The sequence below is a fragment of the Podarcis vaucheri genome, assembly GCF_965113315.1.
Source record: "Podarcis vaucheri genome assembly, chromosome: 8".
In the NCBI taxonomy this organism is placed as follows: Eukaryota; Metazoa; Chordata; class Lepidosauria; order Squamata; family Lacertidae; genus Podarcis; species Podarcis vaucheri.
The window spans coordinates 56,986,155-57,009,864 of record NC_138766.1 but is presented as its reverse complement, the minus strand read 5'-3'; the positions used below and the strand labels follow the sequence as shown (position 1 = coordinate 57,009,864).

The window sequence follows — 23,710 nt, the reverse complement described above, 5'->3', positions numbered from 1 at the left end:
TCCTTAGGGCCCGGGACCACTAGGGTGTTGCTATTTATGGACCTTGAGGCTCTCTGTGGGAGAAATGCTTTAAGGCATATGAGGTAAAGTTCCCTTTTGGTAAGCGAGAAAGGTAGGAAGTTAGGCCTCAAGGGTTATTTCAAGGTAAGGACTTCTTGAGAAGCTTGCTGGCTGCTAAACCAAGAAGACCACACTTATTTTTATTTAAACAAAATGAATACATTAATAAAATATCTAGTGAGTGACTTAGAAAAACAGATTTTGTTTTGGTTAATGTAAAGCAAAAACTTTACTTTACCTGCACTGTCCTCCATCTCCAGCCTTCACCACACAGCTTGGCTTGTAGTAGAAATGAAATGTTAAAGGTGCTTCTGTCCTGTCTGCTTTTACCTGTTTGCATCCCTTTACAAAAGCTTCTTTCTCCTAACCTGCCTTTGAGTGGAGACGAAAATTTAAAGGGAAAGTTAAAGGGACTATTCTCCAGTATGACTGGTTTTCACCGCTTTACTGTTTGAAAAGTTAACGAGCTTGTTGCTAACATTTTACAGGCCATGCCTACTCAAGTTAGCATGGGGCTTTAAAAAAAATGTTTTAATATACCCCAATTGAAACAGACACTTTGTTAGTTAAGGAATCCCACCCAAATTTATCTTCAGTTCCACCTCACAAGCAGCCATTTGAAAACATTGCTTTCTTTTCCTCTCAATCACATTACAGCACAAGCCTATAAGTGTCTGCACCTGGGCTGTATTCTAAGTACCTCAGAAAGCCCCAAGGCTGGAATTTGAATTGCAAAAGGGAGAGGTGGTGGTTCTACCCACTTTAGAAGCACCAGTAGGCTGAGGATGGGCAGAAGAGGGAGTAAAATAGATCTTACTTGGAGATGTTAGGAGCAGCAGCAGCAGCACAAAGCGTCAGACCTCTACACACACAATCACACAATATTGTCCTACCCTTGTGTCAGGTCCTGGGGCATGGAATCTTGGGCATGTACCTAGTTCATCTGAATGGTAACACTTGGGTTACAATGGGATACACTCAAGTACCATTGTCTTCAAAAAGTTAACTTAAAACCCATTAGCTGTCTTGTGGTTCCACTTACCTGTTCCTCAGATTCAAAGCAGGCACATACTCAGACACAGGCACATTTCCACTTTTTTTAAATAAGAAAATGAAATATAAAAAACATGTAGAAGCCATATAGTTAAAACGTTCTTTTTATTGATTACCACAGGAGAATTTGCAATTGGTTCAATCATGCAGACATTAGATTTACAAAATCTTCCCCCAAGTTCTACTAAACCTTTTCAAATATTTGTTTGAAATGTTTGTAACTCTCAAATGTATATATATATATATATATATATATATATATATATATATACATGTGTGAATTTCAAGGGAAGCTGCTATACAGATCAAAAGGGGGAAAAAACATGGTTGACCAACACAAAATTAGTCAGAAAAAATATTTATAGTTAAAAAAAACCCACACACCAATTTTGACGTAAGACACACTTCTCTTCATGTATCCCCCTTCTTCATTTTTGCTTTGAAAAACAGCAACAAGCTATACTGGAAGTGCCATTTTTCATCATTCAAATAATACTGAGCATGAGATATATAGCTAAAGGTTCTCCAAAAAGACTACTTTTCTAAAAAGAGTCTCATGATTCAAATTAAGCCAACTATTAACAATCTGTATAGAAATGATATCGGTCTAATTGTCTTTATGTTAAAACTTTAAGTTACTTTAAGCAACATATTGGCCAGATATTTGAATACGATAAGGTGCAAATTGGACTTCTATTTAAGCAGAGACAGTGGTGTCCCACCATATATTGTTGAATTCCCAGACATAAGAGCTGCGCAACAGGCCAAATATCTCACTAGCACTAGATTAAAGAATGTGTTTATATTATGCTAGATATGTGGAAGACAACCTATATAACAGAATATTTCATATGTTGGGGCATACACATATCTCAGCTGATAAAATAGTGCAATCCTGTTAGTGTCTATTCAGAGGAAAATCCCAATGAGATTAATGAGCTTACTCTCAAATAAAGGAGCATAGGATTGCAACCCTAAATTCTTAATGGCTGTTGGCTGATGCAGCATAAAATTCTTCCACAGTTCAAGTCTTACCAGAAAAGAGGCCCTTTCTCTTTCTACGAAAATGGCTTCTGCACCCTTATAAATTACCCCCAACCCTCACCTCACCCCCACCCAATAAAAGAAGTACTTGAATTCACACCAGTTTATACAGGCTGTTTTGAAAGAATACAAAAATCAATTAATATTTATTAGCATATCTCTGAATTCCAATTCAGACGAATTATCGCTGGAAGACAGAACAGCACTAAATGCCAATTGATCCATTAAAGTGGGAAACGGTTAGTTTCTCTCTGTCATTTCCCCCCCTTTCTCCTTGGAAGCATTTTTGAGGAACAATATGCAACATTATCCATTCACAGAAGCGATATTGCACTGAAAGGCTCAAGATTTACTTTAGTTGCTGAAGAATCACAGTGTTCAGAATATCTGATTCTTGTAGTGTCAGGCTTTCATCTGTAAGCTCTTTGTGTGGAAATGTAGTCAGAAGCACAAAGTCAGTGGTGGCAAACAAAGGGCGAGACTGGATAATAAAGTTCCGAATATCTATAATCCTATTGACAAAAGTATAACAATGTATATTTTAGTCTTTGGATCAATACAATATGCTGTGCACTTTAAAAACAAACCACTCATCAGCTCCAAATACTGGCAATAACCTTCAGATGACAAGTTATGATAATCTGGAACTAAGATCCAATGTTTCAGTACAGTTAAGCTTACCTATGGGTATGATTAAATCTTTGTATTAAACGACTTCCATCTGCTAGCCTAATCTGAATCTTAGTTGTTGGCACAGCGTCATCGATCAGAACCACAGCATCAAGGAAGGATTTTTCTTCTTCCTCTGGGGAAGATGGTGTACTGACAATCTCAGGCGTAAGGCTAAAATTAAGAAACAAGTGAAACAGCTGAAAGACAGCTGAAATGTTAAAGACTTTATCTACAAGCCAACCAGTACCACTGAAGTCAATGGGGCTTACTTGCAAATGAATGTGTCTACAAAGAGAGTGCAAGGGTGCCTTCTAAAAATGCTCTCTTGCCTTCCTCAGTACCTCATACAATTCAACAAAACATAATTAGTTAAATTTTGTGCTTTTGTATTAGTTTAATACAAAGAAAAGGATTTGAACTGGATGTTAAAAACATTTCAGTCGCTTAAGGGACTGGTTATAAGTAAATCTACACTCACAAAATATAAAATAAAATAAGAACATACATAACTGTCTTGTTATGCCAAGTCAGACCACTGGTCCGTCTAGCTCAGTACTGTGTACACTGATATACAGCTGCTTTCTAGGGTTTCAAACCAGTAGCCTTTGCCAGCAGTACCCTGAGATGCTGAATCAGGGATGTCCTGGATGCAGAGCAGATGCTCTACCACCAGACCCATAGCTAGGTGATCTTGCGCCCCGTCCAAATTGTGCCCCTAGCCATGGACAAATTAGCTCTTCTTTGCACCTCTCCACACTTCTAACATTGCATTTTGTAATTAAGCACAGTGTCAATTATTGTATAATATGTCAGAAAGCAGTAAGAAATCTCAACACTGACAGAATGCAGTCAAAGAGAACATAGTGCTATTGCATATTCTGGACCAGTATATGTAAACTTCCAACAGCCATAAAAAGATGTTCAGACATGCCCTTCTGCAAACAGAAAAAAGGCTCTGTCTGTTAATGGAAGAACTACCATTCCAGCAGAGGGAAGCCAATTTTCATCAATTCCCTCTTCAGCTCCAAGAACTACAGTAGTACCTTGGGTTACAAACACCTCGGGTTACAAACACTTTGGGTTACAAACTCCGCTAACCTGGAAGTAGTACCTCAGGTTAAAAACTTTGCCCCAGGATGAGAACAGAAATCGTGCAGTGGCAGCGCGGCGGCAGTGTGAGACCCCATTAGCTAAAGTGGTACCTCAGGTTAAAAACGGTTTCAGGTTAAGAACGGACCTCCGGAATGAATTAACTTCGTAACCTGACGTACCACTATACTTACAACATAGTTCCAGAGGGTCCCCCAATCCTCTGGAACAGTTTTTCAAGAGGAAGAAGAAATTGACAAAATAAATTCCTAGTCCCTTTCCTCCAGCAGAGCGTCCTTGAAGCAGAACTCTGCTCCAGGGAAATCTAGATCCAACCCAACATCCATAACTTGCCAGCCTTCAATAATAAAGGAAAAACAGCAGAGCAATTGAAATGTATTTCACTTAGCAATACCAGGCATATAATTACCATTAGCTTGGAGGAAAAAAAGCTCCAAATGAGGAACAGCCCAATCTTATGCATGTTTACTCAGTCCCACTGAGCATCCTTAGTCTAATTGCTTTTGTAGAGTAACCAAACTCAAATGCTAAGATTAACTTAAAAGATTAAAACAAACTGTTGGAATGGGGTGGCAAGTGAGAAGCATATAGTTGGCATAGCATGCAGAAGACCTATAGCAGGGGTGGGGCAGCTGCAGCCTGTAGGCCAGATGTGGCCAGCAGGGCCTACACTTTCATCCTGCCTCCCCTTCCACTCAGCAATGGGTGTTTGTTGGGTGGGGGGAGACTTTTGTGAGAAGACACAATGAGGAGAGAGTTAAGGTTTCATAGCTGCCAGTGGAAGCTATTTTTCCAGTCTAATTTCTGCATGGGGTAACAAGAGGTGAGAAGGAGGATGTAGTTGGGGAAGAGAGACACAGATAAATGAGGGGCAAAAGAAAATGGAATGAATGCATGTCAGACATGGGTCTGCATGAGCAAGAGGGAAATACAGTCAAACCTTGGTTGTCAAACGTAATCCATTCCGGAAGCCTGTTCGGCTTCCGAAAGGTTTGACAACTGAGGCACGGCTTCTGATTGGCCACAGGAGCTTCCTGAACTCAAGCGGAAGCCCCGTCGGACGTTCAGCTTCTGAAAAACGGTCGAAAACCAGAACTCTTACTTCTGGGTTTTCGGCGTTCGGGAGCCGAAACGTTCCAAAAGGGAGGAGTATGGGAACTGAGGTTTGACTGCAGCTCTGAGCCCTGTTCACTACTGGTATAAAGTCCCCAATAGATTTCTGAGTTAATGCGGTTTTCAGCAGCGGGGTGGGGAAGATAATAGAATGGCCTTTGGTATTTTATATTCCAATCATCAACTGTATCAATGGCAAGAATACAAAATAATTGTATTTTTATAAACCAAGGATTTTGAAAAAAAAAATTAACCTTCCAAGTTTCTGGCCTTCTCCACTGAAAGCTTTGAATCTCAATCTAGGCCTTACATATTCCTGCTCCTGGTGGTCTTCCATATCCAGATTAACTTGGCCTCCATGCACCAAACGTTGAAGTTCTGCAGGAATCTCTCTTAACAGCAGAAACAAAAGGGAAAATATCCAATTTAAGCAGTTTTATTGATTTATGCAAGAGCATAAAGAGCAAGTGATGAAACTGAAAAGTATTCAATCTTGTCTGGATCACGTCATTAAAATATGAAATAATGATAACAACAATAGTTCAGATCCACTATGCACTAGTCTTCTCTGTTATCAGCACATACATTCCACAATGCAGATAAAATGGCTTGTTTAATATATAATCCTATACACGCTTACCACAGAATAAGAACCAAAGAGACTTAATTTCAGTAGACATGTATAGTATTGTGCTGTTAATCGGGCTTACATAAGAAATGCTACAGGCAAAATTATGGTCAGGAAGGGGCGGGGGGAGAAAGGCAAAATTATATGTACTTCACTTGCTACATGTTGAAGCCGCAGGCTGAAAATAAACGACTGTCTAGAAGAGTCATCACCATGTTACAGGGCTGGGTATTCATATCCTATTCAGTGGTTGAGGATGATACAGCCCCTAGTAACAGAATATCCTTTTTGGTACATTTTTAATAAAAAAGTCCTCTATCAAAACCAACCTTTCCATAAAGCAACATATATAATAAACAAGCTTCCTCACATGTCATTTATGGGATATATAGACTTCTCTAGTAATTGTGATCTATTTCCTTGATCTAGAAACAGCTGTTTTTGGTGCCAGCTGGTTGCAAATTACCATCCCTTCCCTAAATATTTATCCTTTCCTTATCAAAATGGTCTATTGCAGCCTACATTTTCTCATAAGTTAGAACCGTTCTCTTGACGATAACTGGACCAGTGCTCCAAATGCTAAACCCTCTGATCCTGAGACCAATCTCTCACTCTTAAAAAAACAACTCTTCTTCAAGCAGTTCAGCTGGAGATTTGGGGAGAGAATTGCTCCCAGTTCAAGATGTAAACAGCCAAACAGAAACACTTCACCAGAAGAGCTGGTTGTGCCAATACCTCTACGGGGTGTGAGGACACCATGTTGCCTTCCTCAGACTCAGTTCAGAAGACCTAGTGCAGGAATGGGGAACGTTTTACAGCTTCATTGCCTCATGGGCAACCTTGAAGGAGCTGCATCCCAGTTGTGGGTGAGGCTGGAAAAAACAGATGCGGCTCTCACCTTTGTAGAGTAGGCTATATTGCAGCTAAGAGGCTTATCTCTTTATCCAGGTAAGCAGGATGCATTATCATAGTTTAAGGCCACATTTCAACCAGGAGAAAGTACTTGAGGACGGCGAGGAATGGGGCTGGTATGGGGCATGGCCTGGTGATGGTGATGGAGACAGAGGCCTGGAGGGCCACGTTCAGCCCCTGGGCTTGAGGTTTCCCAACCTCTGCCCTAGTGGACCCACAGCCTCCTACGCTCCATCAGAGTCAATTACTACTACAGTAAAGATGCTCCTCTCTTCAAAGGCAGACAAAATAGAAGCTGTAGCTCTATTTGAGACTTGGTTGCTGAAACAATATCTGAGCTCAGGTCTTATGATCTAGCCTGATTTCTGCATGGATCTGTCTAGGGTACCACTGACGCCTTGCCTAGGTACTGCTAAGGCCATCACTTAAAACAGAAGACCTTGTGGAAAAGGGAGTATTCCAAACCAAGCAGCATCTCTTTAATTGATCCTAGGACTTCTACTTAGCTACTGAGGCTTTTTGGATTTCCTCCCCAGCTGCAGTTTCTTCCACTGCACTGGAAGCAATGTGTTCCTATAGCCACAAATACCATAAACTTACCCTCTTTTAACAGACTCAAGAAACTCTGCATTCACTGGATCCGTGTATGATCTCAGCTCTCCATCATCTAAACTAAAACCGTTCCTCCACAGTTTAAGTAAAATTTGAACCTATGAATAAATCAGATGCACTTTGAAAATGTAAAAAAGTAACACCAGATGTTTGATCATTATATTCATCTTGGTTTGTTTTCCAGTATTACAATACTAAACATTCTATTCAGCTATACAGTCATACCTCGAGTTGAACGTGCTTTGGGTTGAGCGTGTTCGAGTTGCGCTCCGCAGCAACCCGGAAGTAACGGAGCGCATTACTTCCGGGTTTCGTCGCTCGCATATGCGCAGACGCTCAAAATGACGTCACACGCATGCACAGAAGCGGCGAAATGAGACCCACGCACACGTGCTGTCGCGTCTTGCATTCCGTTCGGGATGCGAACAGGGCTCCGGAACGGATCCCGTTTGCATCCCAAGGTACCACTGTAATAATAATAATATTGTTGGGCGGCTTCCAACAAAATATTAAAATATAATAGTCCATCAAACACTAAAAGCTTCCCTAAACAGGGCTGCCTTCAAAGAGCAGACCCATTAAAAGTAATGGACCCAAGTGAGTTATGTCCATTAATTTCAATGCATCTACTATGCGTACTATGTGTAGAACTAACATTGGGTACAACCCACAGTCTAAAAGGAATGTGTTGCATTTGCCTATGAATTTATGCCATCAGAATGTAATCAAAGACACATTAGCTCCAACTCAGTGTCCAGAAGGGCTCTGCTGTGCCTCTGTAGCTCTTTATGAGAAAGGACTGCCTCACTCTCTTCACTGCATGGGAATTCTCACACATGAATCCACACTGCCCTTGTGGAACACTAACCAACAAGGACGGCAATGGGATGGTATTTGCTAGTGCCAACCATGATGTGGTCAGGCAACACATGGTAATGTATTCTATTGTTCATTCAGAAGAAACCACAAATACGGCATGCTGTCTAGTTAGAGCATGGGGAGGCAAACTAAGGCTCGGGGGCTAGATCCGGCCCAATCACCTTCTAAATCCAACCCACGGATGGTTCGGGAATGGACGTGTTTTTACATGAGTAGAATGTATCCTTTTATTTAAAATGCATCTCTGGGTTATTTGTGGGGCACAGGAATTCGTTCATCTCCCCCCCCCAATATAGTCCTGCCCCCCACAAGGTCTGAGGGACAGTGGACCAGCCCCCTGCTAAAAAAGTTTGCTGACCCCTGAGTTAGAGGTTATCACTTTGTATCTTTCACTTCATATACATTGGCTTAAGGACTAAGATCTTATGTTTTGGACATATCACTTAAAGTGAAGCTTTTATTCAAATAGGAGCTCTGATCAATAAGAGAAGCACCTTGATTCCTTTCGCCTAACTCGCTCTAAAACTCACTCTGAGTCCCTAGTACAGAAATAATTACATTCCCTTTAAAATATTTGTTTTTGCATCACTGGAGTTCAAAAAATTATTATTGTCAAATGTAACTTATGGTTCTATAAAATTATCTAGGTATATATTGATGATATAAGGAACAAGCTATCAGGAATTTCTCTTGCAGTTGGGTATGTCATATGTTACGCACACAGGGTTCCTAAAGTTAATTATCTCTTGCATGTAACAGGAAATTATGTTCATCGTATTTATACTTACATCTTGTCCAAACTGATTTTCTCCATAGATATATTCAGAGCGCTTCATAGTTGACTTCCCCAATCTGTATCCACCACCAGAAAATGACTAATAAAATATTTAAAATACAGGTCTGAGTTACAGAGCTGCAGTAACTACTTGAATTTATTTTAAACCAACTGACTACTAGTAATATTAACAGATCACTGTTTAGTTAAGTAAATACTTTGTAAAAAATGCACCCTGCAGCTTAGAAAGAAAGTCTTCACAGGGGGGAAGATTTGGCAAAAGTCAGTGACAACTGGTTTAATCACACAATTAAGTAATAAGCAACTCAAAACAATATTTTTATAGATAGTGACACTCTTCTCTTCTGGTGAGCAGAAAGTAATTTCCTATAGTACACAGAAAAACTCAAGCATGCCAAATGATGTTGTTTTGATCAACCAGTAAAACAGGATCTGAAAGCATAGTTTGAAGTTGGATTGCAAAGTATGCACTGGCATGATGCTCAAATTGAAAAGCAAACCAGTGTCCCAGCTGTCAACTCCACCTCCAGAAGTTCCTGTTCCACAGAAATAGGAGTAGATTTAATAAGTGCTAAGCAGACATTTCACATGCTAGCAAGGTTATGCTTAAAATTCTACAAGGAAGGCTCAAGCAGTATGTGGACCGAGAACTCCCAGAAGTGCAAGCTGGATTTCGAAGAGGCAGAGGAACCAGAGACCAAATTGCAAACATGCGCTGGATTATGGAGAAAGCCAGAGAGTTCCAGAAAGACATCTACTTCTGCTTCATTGACTATGCAAAAGCCTTTGACTGTGTTGACCACAGCAAACTATGGCAAGTTCTTAAAGAAATGGGAGTGCCTGATCACCTCATCTGTCTCCTGCGAAATCTCTATGTGGGACAAGAAGCTACAGTTAGAACTGGATATGGAACAACTGATTGGTTCCAAATTGGGAAAGGAGTACGGCAAGGCTGTATATTGTCTCCCTGCTTATTTAACTTATATGCAGAATTCATCATGCGAAAGGCTGGGCTGGATGAATCCCAAGCCGGAATTAAGATTGCCGGAAGAAATATCAACAACCTCAGATATGCAGACGACACAACCTTGATGGCAGAAAGTGAAGAGGAATTAAAGAACCTTTTAATGAGGGTGAAAGAGGAGAGCGCAAAATATGGTCTGAAGCTCAACATCAAAAAAACGAAGATCATGGCCACTGGGCCCATCACCTCCTGGCAAATAGATGGGGAAGAAATGGAGGCAGTGAGAGATTTTACTTTCTTGGGCTCCATGATCACTGCAGATGGTGACAGCAGTTACGAAATTAAAAGACGCCTGCTCCTTGGGAGAAAGGCGATGGCAAACCTAGACAACATCTTAAAAAGCAGAGACATCACCTTGCCAACAAAGGTCCGTATAGTAAAAGCCATGGTTTTCCCAGTAGTGATGTATGGAAGTGAGAGCTGGACCATAAAGAAGGCTGATCGCCGAAGAATTGATGCTTTTGAATTATGGTGCTGGAGGAGACTCTTGAGAGTCCCATGGACTGCAAGAAGATCAAACCTCTCCATTCTGAAGGAAATCAGCCCTGAGTGCTCACTGGAAGGACAGATCGTGAAGCTGAGGCTCCAATACTTTGGCCACCTCATGAGAAGAGAGGACTCCCTGGAAAAGACCCTGATGTTGGGAAAGATGGAGGGCACAAGGAGAAGGGGACGACAGAGAATGAGATGGTTGGATGGTGTTCTTGAAGCTACTAGCATGAGTTTGATCAAACTGCGGGAGGCAGTGGAGGACAGAAGTGCCTGGCGTGCTCTGGTCCATGGGGTCACGAAGAGTCGGACACGACTAAACGACTAAACAACAAGCAGACAGAAAACAAAAAGCAGTCAAGCAGCTCTAAACTATGGCTTGTTTGTTGGGTATCTGGAAATTAATAAATCATAGAATAGCAGAATTGGAAGGGGCCCTGAGGATCATCTAGTCCAACACTGCTGCAATGCGGTGTTGAAGTAGATGGCCCGTAGGAGGAATCAAATCCACAACCTGGTTTGAGTTCTAAATAATGGTTAGCATATAGTATGGGCTGGTGCAATGGCTCAAGTCAGGCAAAGTATGAAAAGTAGTTGTCAGGGACATGTGCCAGCACACACTGTTTGAACATGAACCTGGGGGTGGTCACCATCTACTACATCCGGTGGCTTTCATTTTGTTCAATGTAATGAAATGGCTAGTAGTTGCTAAGGAGATATTTACCATATCATGTGGACTAGTTTAGACTTTGTATTCAATTGTAGGCAGTGTTTCCATACTATTTTCATACAAAGGATACTGGAGCCGCACCTTTTCTTTCACATGACCCTCTCCCATAACCTCCCAACCTGGGACACCAGCATCTAGCTTTAGGTAAAGGTAAAGGGACCCCTGACCATTAGGTTCAGTCGTGGCCGACTCTGTGGTTGCGGCACTCATCTCGCTTTATTGGCCAAGGAAGCCGGCGTACAGCTTCTGGGTCATGTGGCCAGCATGACTAAGCCACTTCTGGTGAACCAGAGCAGTGCACAGAAAGGCTGTTTACCTTCCCGTCGGAGCGGTACCTATTTATCTACTTGCACTTTGATGTGCTTTTGAACTGCTAGGTTGGCAGGAGCAGGGACTGAGCAATGGGAGCTCACCCTGCCACAGGGATTTGAACCGCCGACTTTCTGATCGGCAAGCCCTAGGCTATGTGGTTTAACCCACAGCGCCACCCATCTAGCGTTAATTGCCGTAAATTCCTGTCTGGCAGAAAAGCGGTTTAAAGCAGGCAAATATTATGAATTGGAGTACACTTTACCCGCTGCCTCTCTAAATTCAGCTCACGTTTTGTAATGAAAGTAATCAAAAGTAATTTTTAAAAAGGAATCAAGTGCTATACTTGTTAAATAAAAGCACTTTTGCATTAAAACAATTGTGCTTTACCCATAAAAAAATGATTGCATGTACTTACTTTAGCTTTATGACAATCCCCCGATGCTCTTGATACTTCATCTAACGGGACTGCCCCATGTTCTTTTGCTTCTTTGAAAAGTTCAGCGACAATTTTACTGGATGCTATATTATTGGATGAGGCAACAACACTGAGCCCTCTGTATTCTGAATCACCTGAATAAAATCTTTTTTTAAAAAAAATAAAGAAAGCAAACAGCATTTGTTGGTCATAAGTATTAAGAAATTTTCAAACAGAAGTCCATTAGTTTGTGCAGTGCCAGAAACAGCACTCTGTTTCAGAAGGGAAAGTGGCTGTTCCACCCTGCTTTTGACTGTAAGCTCTCTAAGTCGGGAACTTCCTTTGGAAGAAAGGGCAAGATAGACATTTAATAACTTCAACAAGTAAATATAGTTTTAAATTTAGAAATTAAGTTTTTATTTTTACGTACAATATCTAATCCCTTTAATGCCTTATATTGGAATTATTTTTACTTCATGCTGGAATCAATATTTTTGGAAGAACCTTACCAGGTAATGTTAGGAAAAAATATTATTCTGGTTAATATCTTCATTTTAAGAAAAGCCACCCTCCCATACTATTTAATTTCCTGACTATTTCATATTCTGATTAGAACCACATTACTGCTTATGTGCTGTTAAAAGATTGAGAGAGTTTTGACACAGTCAGGAACTCCAAATTTATCTGTACTTCTTTAAGATGTCCAGATATTCATAAAAAATAATAGGGTGCATTCAATATGCCTTTGAATCTGAGTTGCTGGGGACAATAAATGGGAGAGGGCTATTGCGTGTTCTACTTCTGGGATTCTAACAGGCATCTGCCTGGCCACTGTGGAAACAGAATGCTGCACTGGATACATTTTTGCTGTGATTCAGCAGGACTACTCTCACACAACCCTGATGCAAATAGAAGGGAGTTTCACACAAGGGAATTCCCTGAACCCCATCCGTCCTTAAAGTTTTCTGAAGACCAGAAGATCCTCAGCAACACTAAGTGATTGGGCACAGGTTGCTGCTGAAGAACTGGAGAAATCTGACAGCATGCAAAAATCACGACTGGGTGTTTGCACCTGTGTAAGGTTCCAAGATGCAATTGAGATATCATTTATGGCCCACAGACATGCCCTTGAAAAAACTTCCCCAGGGACGAAGAGACGAAAACCACACAAAACCAAAACACTGAAGAAAGGTGAAAAATTAGACGAATTATTTCATATTTTGATTTTATACCTCCAACATGTAAGATGTGCATCTTATATTGGACGTTGGTTTAAAGAAGCATATTTTAGAAATAAAGGCTGAGTGTATAACCTATTCTACCTGCTACCTTATGGGGCATCTTCAGAGGAAGAACAGGCTAAGGAGTAAACGCTAAAAAAAATTGGAATGTCTTAGGGATAGTTGGATGGCATCTTGTACGCCTCCTTCTAGCAACCCCTGCAGCCAAGCTGGTACCAAATGTATTGCTCTGCTTTCCTTTGGACTACATTAGTGAGGCTGAGAGGGAGGCCTTGCTGTCTGGGCAGCCCTGGCTCTCCATACACACTGCCCAGGCTTGCTAACTCAGCAAAAACAATGCAAGAGGCAGCAGTTACAAGTTACCAGTCTCTGCAGCCACAGCGGGCGCTGCGATTCTCCAGTGATTTGATTTCACCCCTGGACAAGAACTCCATTGTCTTTCAACACAGACAGATGCCAACAACCACCTATCCTGTCATTATTTCCTACTAACGAAAAAGCATCATCGTTTAGAATCAAAGGAGTTGGAAGGGTGTCTTGCAGGGCACCCAGTCAAACTTAAGAGTAACAACTCCATGATGAAAGGTTACAGCATTGGGGACTTTTGTTTTGTTTTCAAGAAAAATAGTCAAATAAGCCGGGAGTGGGTGGGCATAAAATTGTGCATGATTTATGAAAACTCAGCCATTCAATGAAGCTGAATGCTGGAAGACTCAGGATAGACAAAAGACAGTACTTTTTCCACACAGCACAGTTAAACTGTGGAATTCACTCAAACAAGAGGTAGTGATGGCTGCCAACTTAGATGACTTTAGAAGAGGATTAGACTAATTTGTGGAGGCCCTCAAAGCCATTATACCTCCACTGTCTCTTCTCATGTTAGCTTATGATATTAACCCCACGTTCAACGTGAGAGGATCCGCAACAATTGAGGATGACAACTGCAGTGGTACCTCGGGTTAAGTACTTAATTCGTTCCGGAGGTCTGTACTTAACCTGAAACTGTTCTTAACCTGAAGCACCACTTTAGCTAATGGAGCCTCCCACTGCTGCCCGCCACCGGAGCACGATTTCTGTTCTCATCCTGAAGCAAAGTTCTTAACCTGAAGCACTATTTCTGGGTTAGCGGAGTCTGTAACCTGAAGCATATGTAACCCGAGGTACCACTGTATTATTACCGCTGGGGATGATGACAACAATAATAAAAAGACAAGAAAAGTTCAAGGGGGAAAGGAACATAAAAACTTAAACACACTATTTATGAATATTATAAATCAATTAAATGCTTATTTTATGGTACCTTTTGTTATCCTTGTCATCACTCATACTTCTTTCTGGTTTTCGCAAGCTTCTGAAGAAGTCAGCCAAGAAATATTCATTTAAACTTCCATTAATTTTACACCACCAATCTTAATTTTTTTATATTGAAAATTAATTTGTGATATCCAACCTCTGTAGAGTTCATAGGTTGTGACAGTCAAATCTAAGTTAGAAGACTCTTGTTATAATAAAGGAATAGCATGCAAATGCTGTACAAGAACCAGTCTACAACAAATTTTATATTATAATCACCTTGCCCCAGTGCTGCTCATCAACTTTCATGCATTTCAGTAGAGCTTATGTAGAAGGTTCTCCATGGCCCTTTGGTTCCCTGATGAAAGACAGCAACTCACACTGCAATCCAATGCACATTTTCTTGGAAGTAAGTACCACTGTGCACAATGGAATTTACTCCCATACAAGTGTACATAGGATTGCGTCTTCAGGGATTTAGGAAGAGACTCCTTTACATTTTTAAAATGCTTGCTTAATATTTGCATTTTTGAAATGCACACTTATAGGAACTATCACAGTTAATTTGAACTGTTTGACAGTGTCATATAAAAATAATAAAAGCCCTTATTTACCTTTGCACTGGTAATCTCGGATGACTGCTTACTGTAGCTGTTGGTTTCTCAGAATGAGACGGTTGTCTTTTCATTTCATCTTCATACAATCCAGCCAATGCCAGCTATACCAAACACCAGATGCTTTAGTCAATGTCTACAGACCCAAAAAACTAACTACATGTATTCTACATGTAGTTCTCTTTTAAAAGAGAGGTGACTAATTCATACCGGTCAGATATGCAGATCACTGGGCAGGCATGGTTATGAGAACTATTTTTAAAAAAATAACCTTTTTTCCCAATCACATGCTGAAAGAACAGCTGTTTGCCAAGTAAAAATTACTAATGTCACAAAAGAGCAACACTTGATAGCACAACAATTAATAACATTTCTTCATGACAGCTATAAATCCTTTCCTTATATGACTGAACATGATTTTACTTTCAGAATAAAACAGTATAGTAAGGATAATGTAATAAGTGAACAAGAAGCATGTGCTTAGACACAATGATCTAGCTCACATACAGTGGTGCCTCGCAAGGCGAAAAGAATCTGTTCTGTGATTCTTTTCGTCTAGCGGTTTTTTCATCTTGCGAAGCAAGCCCATTGAAGGATTAGCGGATTAGCGCTATTAGCGGCTTATCTGCTGATCGGATCAGCTGATAAGCTGCTTAGCGGCTTAGAAAAGGGGGGGAGGGGAAAAAACCAGCAGGAACTCGCAAGACATTGTCGTCTTGCGAAGCAAGCCCATAGGAAATTCGTTTTGCGAAGCACCTCCAAAACAGAAAACTCTTTCGTCTAGCGAGTTTTCCGTCTTGCGAGTTTTCCGTCTTGCGGGGCACCACTGTATTACATAAAACCATTTTTAATTTAATATAAATGAAAGAGAAGCATGTTGGTGCATGGTGCTTCTTCTAACTCCTGCTGACCACAAGTGTGGTGCTGTCTAACATTGGGCTTATGGTTTGTTTTCAGCATAGTTTGTTTTAAACTATGGTTTAACATGACAAGCAAATTAGGCCAACTTCTACTGACTTCTAGACCAGGAACTGGGGACTACAGCTCTCATCTTCCATGACCATTGGCTATGCTGGGTGGGGCCAATGGTCCAACAATATCTGAGGGCCACAGGTTTCATTTCTTGCTGTAGACACAGTGGAGGTTAATGATATGTCTAAGCAATTATTACAGAATATATACTGAAGTCCAAGCAAGAGGCAGAAATATTATGAGCTTTGCTATATAGAATCATAAAATTGCAGTTGGGAGAGACAACAAGGGTAATCTAGTCCAACCCCCTGCAATGCAGGAATCTTTCACCTAATGTGGGGCTCGAATCCACAACCCTGAGATTAAGAGTCTCATGCTCTACTGACTGAGCTATCTCAGCTCACGAACTAGGCAATTATCAAAATACTTTTTGATTTAAAGCCTATGAAGATTAACTTCATGATTATTAAAGTACACAGAGATGTCCATGCTGTATTTTTGCATGTGTATTTTTTGCCCTCTCTGTTGTTTTCAATGAATGGTGGATGTGGGTTTGCACTTGGCAAAGATGTGAGAGTAAAAAAGCTGCATGTAATTTACATAATAGATCTTATTAATATCAATTAAGTGGCCCAAAGAATAAGAAGCAAAAATTAAAGTAAATTCTGCTATATGGTTTGTTTCTACACTGAAAACCTAAAGTATTATAGTTTAATTTTGTTTCCCTGAGTATTGATGTTTCACTGCAATGTATTTTTAAAATCTGGATTAGAAACAACATCATTTCTATGAAGAGGGCCAGATGCCATTTCAATGACAAGCTGCTTCAGGGCGAGGGCACAAAATTTAGGGCAAGAACATGTTTTTCATAAACATTTTAATGCTCCATAGAATTGCGAAGCCACAAATAACATATCACAGTTTGAGACTTTAGATAAGAGATTCTGACATCAACAGGCAACTCTATATGGTTACTTTGATTTATTTCGGAAAATCGTTCCTGGTGTCTGGCCTGGTGTGCAAAAAAAGCAGACACAAACTTGAATCGCTGAGGCAAATATCTCCAGCCAAAACCATATGCACTCTCTTACCGGGAGCAAGCCCCACTGAGCTCAGCGATGCTTACTTTTGAAAAGGCATGCAGAGGAATGCACTGTCAGAGCAGTTTCCCCATGCCATTTCATTTCACTAGAGACTGATGAGGAAACGACATTTCCAGCTCTTAACCTATATTTAACAGCCACCCCCCCCCCGGTACAACCCGTGTTTGGCAACACGGTGAGCTCGGCGGAGGTTTTACCTAAGGCAAGGCGTGTCGCCATCAGTTGCGAGGAAAAGAAGGTGCGGGGACAGCACACGGCGGCTGCCAAGAAATAATGCCTGCTTGCTATAAACTCTCCCAGAAAGCGACAGCTCCCAGCTTGCTCTCTTACACCACCCTGGCTGGCCATTCTGGAGCACCTCCACCCTCGGTTTACGAGGCGGAGCGACTCCCAGGAAGGGGAGGCGACACCGACGGCTGCGTCGCCCGCCCCACTCCGCTCCCCGTACCTGCAGGTCCCTGACGGTAGGGGGCCGCCCGCTTCCACGGGGCCCTTTCTCCCGCCGCATCCCGCTCGTGCCGGGTCCCGTATCCTCGTCCTCCGCCTTCTCTTGCTGCTGCTGCTGCTGCTCCTCCTGCTCGGCGCTCGCCCCGCCGTCCGCCATCTTCAGCGGCCAAGAAGTCTCTCCCAGGAGCCCGAGTTCTGCGCTACGGAGAGGCTCGGGGAGCTGGGCGGGACCATGGAGGAGCACTTCCGGCAGCGCGTGTAGCTATGGCAACGAGATCTCAGGAGCTGGACCAATTCTTCGCGCGCCCCTCGCTAAGCCTCGAACTCTGGCCCCATTCCGTTCAGTGTGCGCACGCGCAGTCTGCGTTCGTTGCCCCGTCCCTCTCCATCGGGTCAGGTGGTGCCAGAAAAAAAAAAGGGTGCAGCGGCCAATCTTGCTTCCGGTTAAGGGATAATGATATTTATTATTCTTTCGCCTCATAACCCCGATCTGCGAAACTGGCACTGCTGCAGGTGCCACAGAATATTCGTGATGCACTTGTAAGAAATTAATCTTTTAGTGTGACGGCGCCCACGCTTTAGAACTCCCTTGACTATTGACGTGCGGCAGCTGCTGTCACTGTATTCGGTGCCTGCTGAAAAGATTTTTGTTTAGGCAAGTCTATTCAGACATACAGAATGTTGGCAGGTGCTATAAACTGGTTTTTAGCTGATCGTTGATTTTAATTAGTTTTGCAAATGTTTTATATTGTTATTTTTAACTGTTTTTATTGATAACTTTGCTGTTTTTTGTAAACTGCTATCATTTCTCTCCAATAAAATATCTTTCATCTACTGTATCTTTTTAAAACCCTTTTTACAGAGAAACGGTTTGCCACTAGGTGGTGCTGAAATAGCACTTAAATGGCTGATGGTGTTGACCCATTTTACTTTTTTCTTTACCATGTTTGTTTTTCCTATGGCTCATTGAAAATAAGAACACATATTTGCCAGATCAAATTCTTGGTGGTTCAGTACCAGAAGGCTGCTTCAGAATTATACACCATGTTGGTTCTGGTCTGTTTGTACTATAGATGTTGTTAGTACTCACTGAATAATTTCAGATAGGCACCCAACAGGTTATGGAGGCTTCCGTTCCTAAAATAAATTGACATTTTACTGCTATCTTGGACTGTAAGGGACACATTGCAAAGGGGAAAGGGTGTGTTTCACAGAGAGGCGTTTAATTATTGGGACAGAGAAACCCAGAGGAAATTAGCCCAAAATAGTGGATCCTGTATTGCAAATAACTGATAGCTGATTTCCCATAAGTCTTTGCTGATACTACTAGCATGGGCACACATTTCAGACATAAAAAGAGTTCTGTGTTTTATTTCATTGTTGCAGAAGTGTATCCCATTTCAAATGAGATAAGCTGTCGACCTTTGCCAGACACTAATTCCTTGAGAGGACCTTCTTTGGAAAGACTGCAGACATAAACTTAATTACGTCTAGCAGTTTTGTCAGAAAATGAAACTTCTGCCCTTTTGTAATAGTAAATCACCATCACAATAATACATCTTTGTTTTGCAGCTTGGTCATGAAAGTGTCCCATTATATCTTAAGCTAATATTTCCCACGGTTTGTTGGAATTAATGGAATTAATGGGGTTGTGAACATCACCTGAAATTTATCACATAAGGCACAGTACAGTTCTGGATTATTTTGTCAACGATTTTGTTCATCCCTGGCTACCAGATGCTTTGATTATTTCATCTTTTAGTTAGACATTCCTATGTGATCTCCATGGACCACATCTACCCCTAAGAATGCCAAGATTTGTGATCGGGTTCAAGTGAAATATGAACTCTATGTGGAATATTACAAAGGTGCTAAATAGCAAATATTTCAGACTGCAGACTCTGTTACTTAGAGCTTACCCAATAGGGTTGGAAAAAGATGTTCCAGACACTTCAGGCTGAAATGAACAATTAAAAACTGTGAAGGCTCCTTTATAGCAGATGATGCCCATAAATGGACCATGCTAAAACTAAGCTGGGGTAGTGAACATTTCTTGTCATAAGGGCTGAATTTACACTTGGGCAACCCTCCAAGGCTGTGTGTGAGCAACTGAAGTGGCTATGATACATGCACACACACGCATGGCACAGCCACCCAGCCCTCATTTGATCCAAGCAGATCTACTCAGGAATAGGTAACTATCACCCACTCTTCAAACAATCAATTTCATGACCAGTGAGGGCAGTTCACATCCCCACCAGTGCGCTGAGCTGCTCTTCTTTCTTTTTTCTTCTTTCCACCACTGCCAGAATTGGTGGGATCTTGAGGGCTCTGTCATGACATAGCATCATTCCCAGGGGTCTTCTTTAGGTCGGGGGAGATGTCTGGCCCCATTGGCTAAATGTACCTGCCCTCCCTTCCTCCAGAGCCAGCTGCAAAGTCTACACACACACACACACACACACACACACACACACACACGCACGCTTGAGAAGAAACAGTGGGGTTCTTAAGGATTGGTATGTTAAGGATTGTGAGCTTTATGGGTCACTAATCTGGCCAGTCATGTGAGACTCAAGGTCATATACCCAGCGGTGGGTAATATATCTCCTGCCTCTGAGCTCAGTTTATCAGTCAGGTTTTTTTTCTTTCTGTTTTCCTGTTCTTTGCTTCTGTAACTGGACATGCTCTTAGGAGCTGAAGTTTGTGAACCTTCCTGGGGATCCAGTAAGACCTGTACACTTTTAAACCTCAGCAAACTGTTACTGAAGAATTCTGCCGCCGTGTGTGTTTTACTTTGGAACTCTGCATGGCAGATGGACCAGATGCATCGGCTACTCTGCTACTTTCTTCCCATGCACTAAGGTTGTTGCATTCAGTCATGTAAACTGTGTCTGTGTGTGACTGGATTTTGCACCAGCCCTGTCATGGCATTAGTGGCAACAATGTCACACTCCTGGTCTAAATTCAGTTTGGAATCTGTTGCACACTCTAGATTAGGGGTGGGGAATCCTTTTCAGCTTGCAGTGGCATAGCAACCCCTGTTAGCGCCTGGGTCGGACCAAATTTGTTTTAGGGGAGCCACCAAAGTTCTTGTGCTATTTTTAGCAGAGCTGCCAAAACTTCCGTAGCTGGTGTTTTGAGGGACAGGCAGTGGCTCCACCCCTTGCAGCACCGTGCTGCCCTACAGCCCCCCATACCACCCTGAGATCCCCCCTGATGCCCGGTGTGCCACGCCCCCATCTGCCCCTACCAGCAGCGTAGCGTGAGTTGTCAGCACCCGGGGCAACGCAAGTAATTTGCGCCCCCTAACCTGGGGCAAGGCAAGTAATTTGCACCCCCCCCAACCCCTAACCTGCGAGTTGCCGCTGGCGCTGCCGCCCAAACGACGCCGCTTGCCCGGAGGAGGAGGGGGCAGAGAGGCGAGGAAAATGCAACGGTCCAGCAGCTGCAGCAGCACCGGCGGAGGCGGGGCTGTGAGGAGGGGCTGCCTGGCGCGTCCTCCGCGGCGAGCGCTGAGAGCCGCTGCCTGCCGGGCGCCTTCAGCCCGGACGCGCGCACAGCTCGTCGGTTCCGCGAGAATGCGGCTCCGCTACAGCCTGCGCCCGAGGCTCTTCGGCGACTCCGGAGGAGCGAGCGCGCCCCCCCCAGATGTTGCGCCCGGTGCGGCCGGCACCCCTGGCACCCCCCACGCTACGCCACTGGCCCCTACTTTCTCTCCCTATTTTATAAATGCACATTTGGCTCTTCCTTTGTGTAATAATAATAATAATAATAATAATAATAATAATAATAATAATAATAAATTTCTTACTTATACCCCGCCCATCTGGCCAGACCTCCCCAGCCACTCTGGGCGGCTTCCAACAGGGTATTAAAACACACACACAAAAAATCAAACATTACAAAGCTCCCTAAACAGGGCTGCCTTCAGATGTCTTCTAAAAGTCAGATAGTTGTTTATTTCCTTGACATCTGGTGGAAGGACGTTCCACAGGGTGGGTGCCACTGCCAAGAAAGCCCTCTGCCTGGTATGTAATGGGAATAAAATCGGAACAGTATCTATCTAGCCTGGATTTTGTTTTGTTGATTTCAATTGTCAAGATTGTTTTTAATTATAATACGATACAGCTAAATTTTCCCCATATCTGTACATTTCTTCCCAATTTGCATAATTTGTAAATTTTGTGAGTTAAAATTTGTCCTTAACATCTGAAATGACGTAATTCAAGATGGCAAAAATACAACTGATCTATCCGAGATCGAGAAGTTTCTGTGCCCCTGGCAAAATTGTTTAAATCTTAAAACAATGAAAATGTACTCCAACATGGTCTAGAGTTGCTAAACAAAGCTAATATTTGATCTGAACATCTTATGCAAAGCTGTATTATAAGGCTGAATAAATTAGACAGGTCAGACGTCATTCATTATGTTTGTGTACATGTGAGGTTTAAAGGGTGAAAGTAAAGTCTTCAGATGTAATAATATAATTTAAACAAGTCAGCATCTATGTCATAATTTTCAGTTTGCAGTAGAGCAAAATTGTCCTTAATAAAAGGAGTGGTGGGGACTCAAATATCCCAAACTTGTATATTGGGTCATTATTAAGTAAAACAAGTCTCAGAGTAAAGCCCTGAATGGGGTTGGGATATATTCATGAGCTATTCAGTGGGCTCACATTAACATGTGCAGTGCTGAATCACCCAATCAAAGAAACCTTTTTATGGGAACTGATAGAACAAGGGATTTACTGTGATAGTTGGAATCTATAACCTACTCATCTAAGTTATTTGAATTTTGTACAATCCTTCAGTAACACCGAAGACCTTTCTCTCTCTCTCTCTCTCTCTCTCTCTCTCTCTCTCTCTCTCTTTCTGGCTCTAGAAATTGAACCATCATTCAAAAAGTATGACTCTGATCAGCTCAGCACTGTCAGAAATTCATTTTTGAGTGTTAATGCTGCAAATAGTTTTGGATTTCATGTGGGAGAAAACCATTTCTTAGCAAGTATATTTTATGTTAAAATTGATATATCTACTGCCAAACGTGTCTCTGATCAGGACTCATTATTTCATATTCACACAAATGTAGTATCATTTTTCAATCAGGGAGCTATCAAACAATAAAATACAAATGCCTGACCATTTATATTCAGTGCACACCATCCTAGTAGCTACATCACCATAGTTCCTGAACACCAGAAACTTATCAATAAGCATTGTGAGATATGAACCTAGTGATGATGATGATGATTTTATTTATACCCTGCCCATCTGTCTGGGTTTCCCCTGGCATTCTGGGTAGCTTTCAGCATATATAAAAACATAAGTCATATTCTAATGATCCAAAGATGTGACCTGAATAAGTGAGATACAGAGAAGATAGCTCTTACTACCAATCTTTTAAAACAAGGAACTCAGGTTTAAGGCATTTTTAGTCCCGTTGAAGGAGGAGGAATAGGGGAGGGAGGGAGGACTGCATAGACAGCATGCAAATTCAGAAAGCAAGGCAATAAAATAGATTTGAACACAGCTGAGTGTGTGCTTATCTCCAAAGTAATACATTTGATACTGAGACAGCTTCTGAACTAAATAATGCAATCAATTACAAAGCAATCTATTGTGGCCTTGGTGTGAACCTTGGAAGTTTGCATTAGGATTCAATTTGGAAGTCGAGGTTTTCTGTACAGAAAGTAAAGTTTTCTAGACCAGTGGGCAGGGACATGTAAATTAACTAGAATTACTTTGGATTGATGTGCCTGTTGTGGTTTAATAGAATCAAATGGGTATAAATCTTGTTTGGGTGGAAAGAAGCCGTTAGCTGTTTTAATCAGACAAAATCACCAAATAAAGAGGTACATTTGGACCTTTGTGGGAAAATTAACTTATTCATAAAGGAGAGAATTAATAGTTTTGTTTAAATCACTACAGGTTTGACTTGCTCAATCAAGCCACTAAACATTCATTGGGTTTGAATGAAATGAAACAATTTTATTTCTAAAGCTGTTTCAAGGCTCACTATAGAACTAGAATCGAAAGAGCTTCCCAATAGATACTATGAACAGTATATTTAGAAATATAGCCAAATCATATATACAGTCTACTGCTGAAGTGACTATTTCTGAGCAGTGTAGCTGATTTTTAGAAATATAACATATGAAAAGGAGCCTTAGCTTGTGGTGTTCAGAATGT

At 41.7% G+C, this 23,710-nt stretch overlaps 1 protein-coding gene across 5 annotated transcripts; it reads right to left on the bottom strand.

Annotated features, from left to right (window-relative positions):
* Positions 1–1,199: 1,199 nt before the first annotated feature.
* On the bottom strand, positions 1,200–18,232 carry UBXN2B (UBX domain protein 2B). Of its 5 annotated transcripts, XM_082233924.1 has the most exons (10): positions 17,354–17,435; positions 17,270–17,314; positions 14,998–15,101; positions 14,391–14,441; positions 11,850–12,015; positions 8,872–8,958; positions 7,193–7,302; positions 5,307–5,444; positions 2,839–3,000; positions 1,200–2,669 (listed from the first exon to the last, which is right to left on the bottom strand). In XM_082233924.1, the coding sequence occupies exons 3-10, from the start codon at positions 15,069–15,071 to the stop codon at positions 2,507–2,509; spliced, it is 951 nt and encodes a 316-aa protein (XP_082090050.1). In that variant the 5' UTR covers positions 15,072–15,101; positions 17,270–17,314; positions 17,354–17,435; the 3' UTR covers positions 1,200–2,506. The 5 variants fall into 5 exon arrangements, with proteins under 5 accessions (XP_082090050.1, XP_082090046.1, XP_082090048.1 ...); XM_082233920.1 differs by lacking the exons at positions 17,270–17,314; positions 17,354–17,435 and adding an exon at positions 17,521–18,232; XM_082233922.1 differs by lacking the exons at positions 17,270–17,314; positions 17,354–17,435 and adding an exon at positions 17,592–18,229.
* Positions 18,233–23,710: the final 5,478 nt, after the last annotated feature.

What these genes read in the sequence shown, in the direction of transcription:
- UBXN2B (XM_082233920.1), bottom strand. Translation starts at nt 17,676, where the DNA reads ATGGCGGACGGCGGGGCGAGCGCCGAGCAGGAGGAGCAGCAGCAGCAG. An exon ending in CCGAGATTACCAGTGCAAAG is followed by an intron (nt 14,442 to 14,997) that starts GTAAATAAGGGC and finishes TGACTTCTTCAG; the next exon opens with AAGCTTGCGAAAACCAGAAA. An exon ending in AAAATCAGTTTGGACAAGAT is followed by an intron (nt 7,303 to 8,871) that starts GTAAGTATAAAT and finishes ATTTATTCATAG; the next exon opens with GTTCAAATTTTACTTAAACT.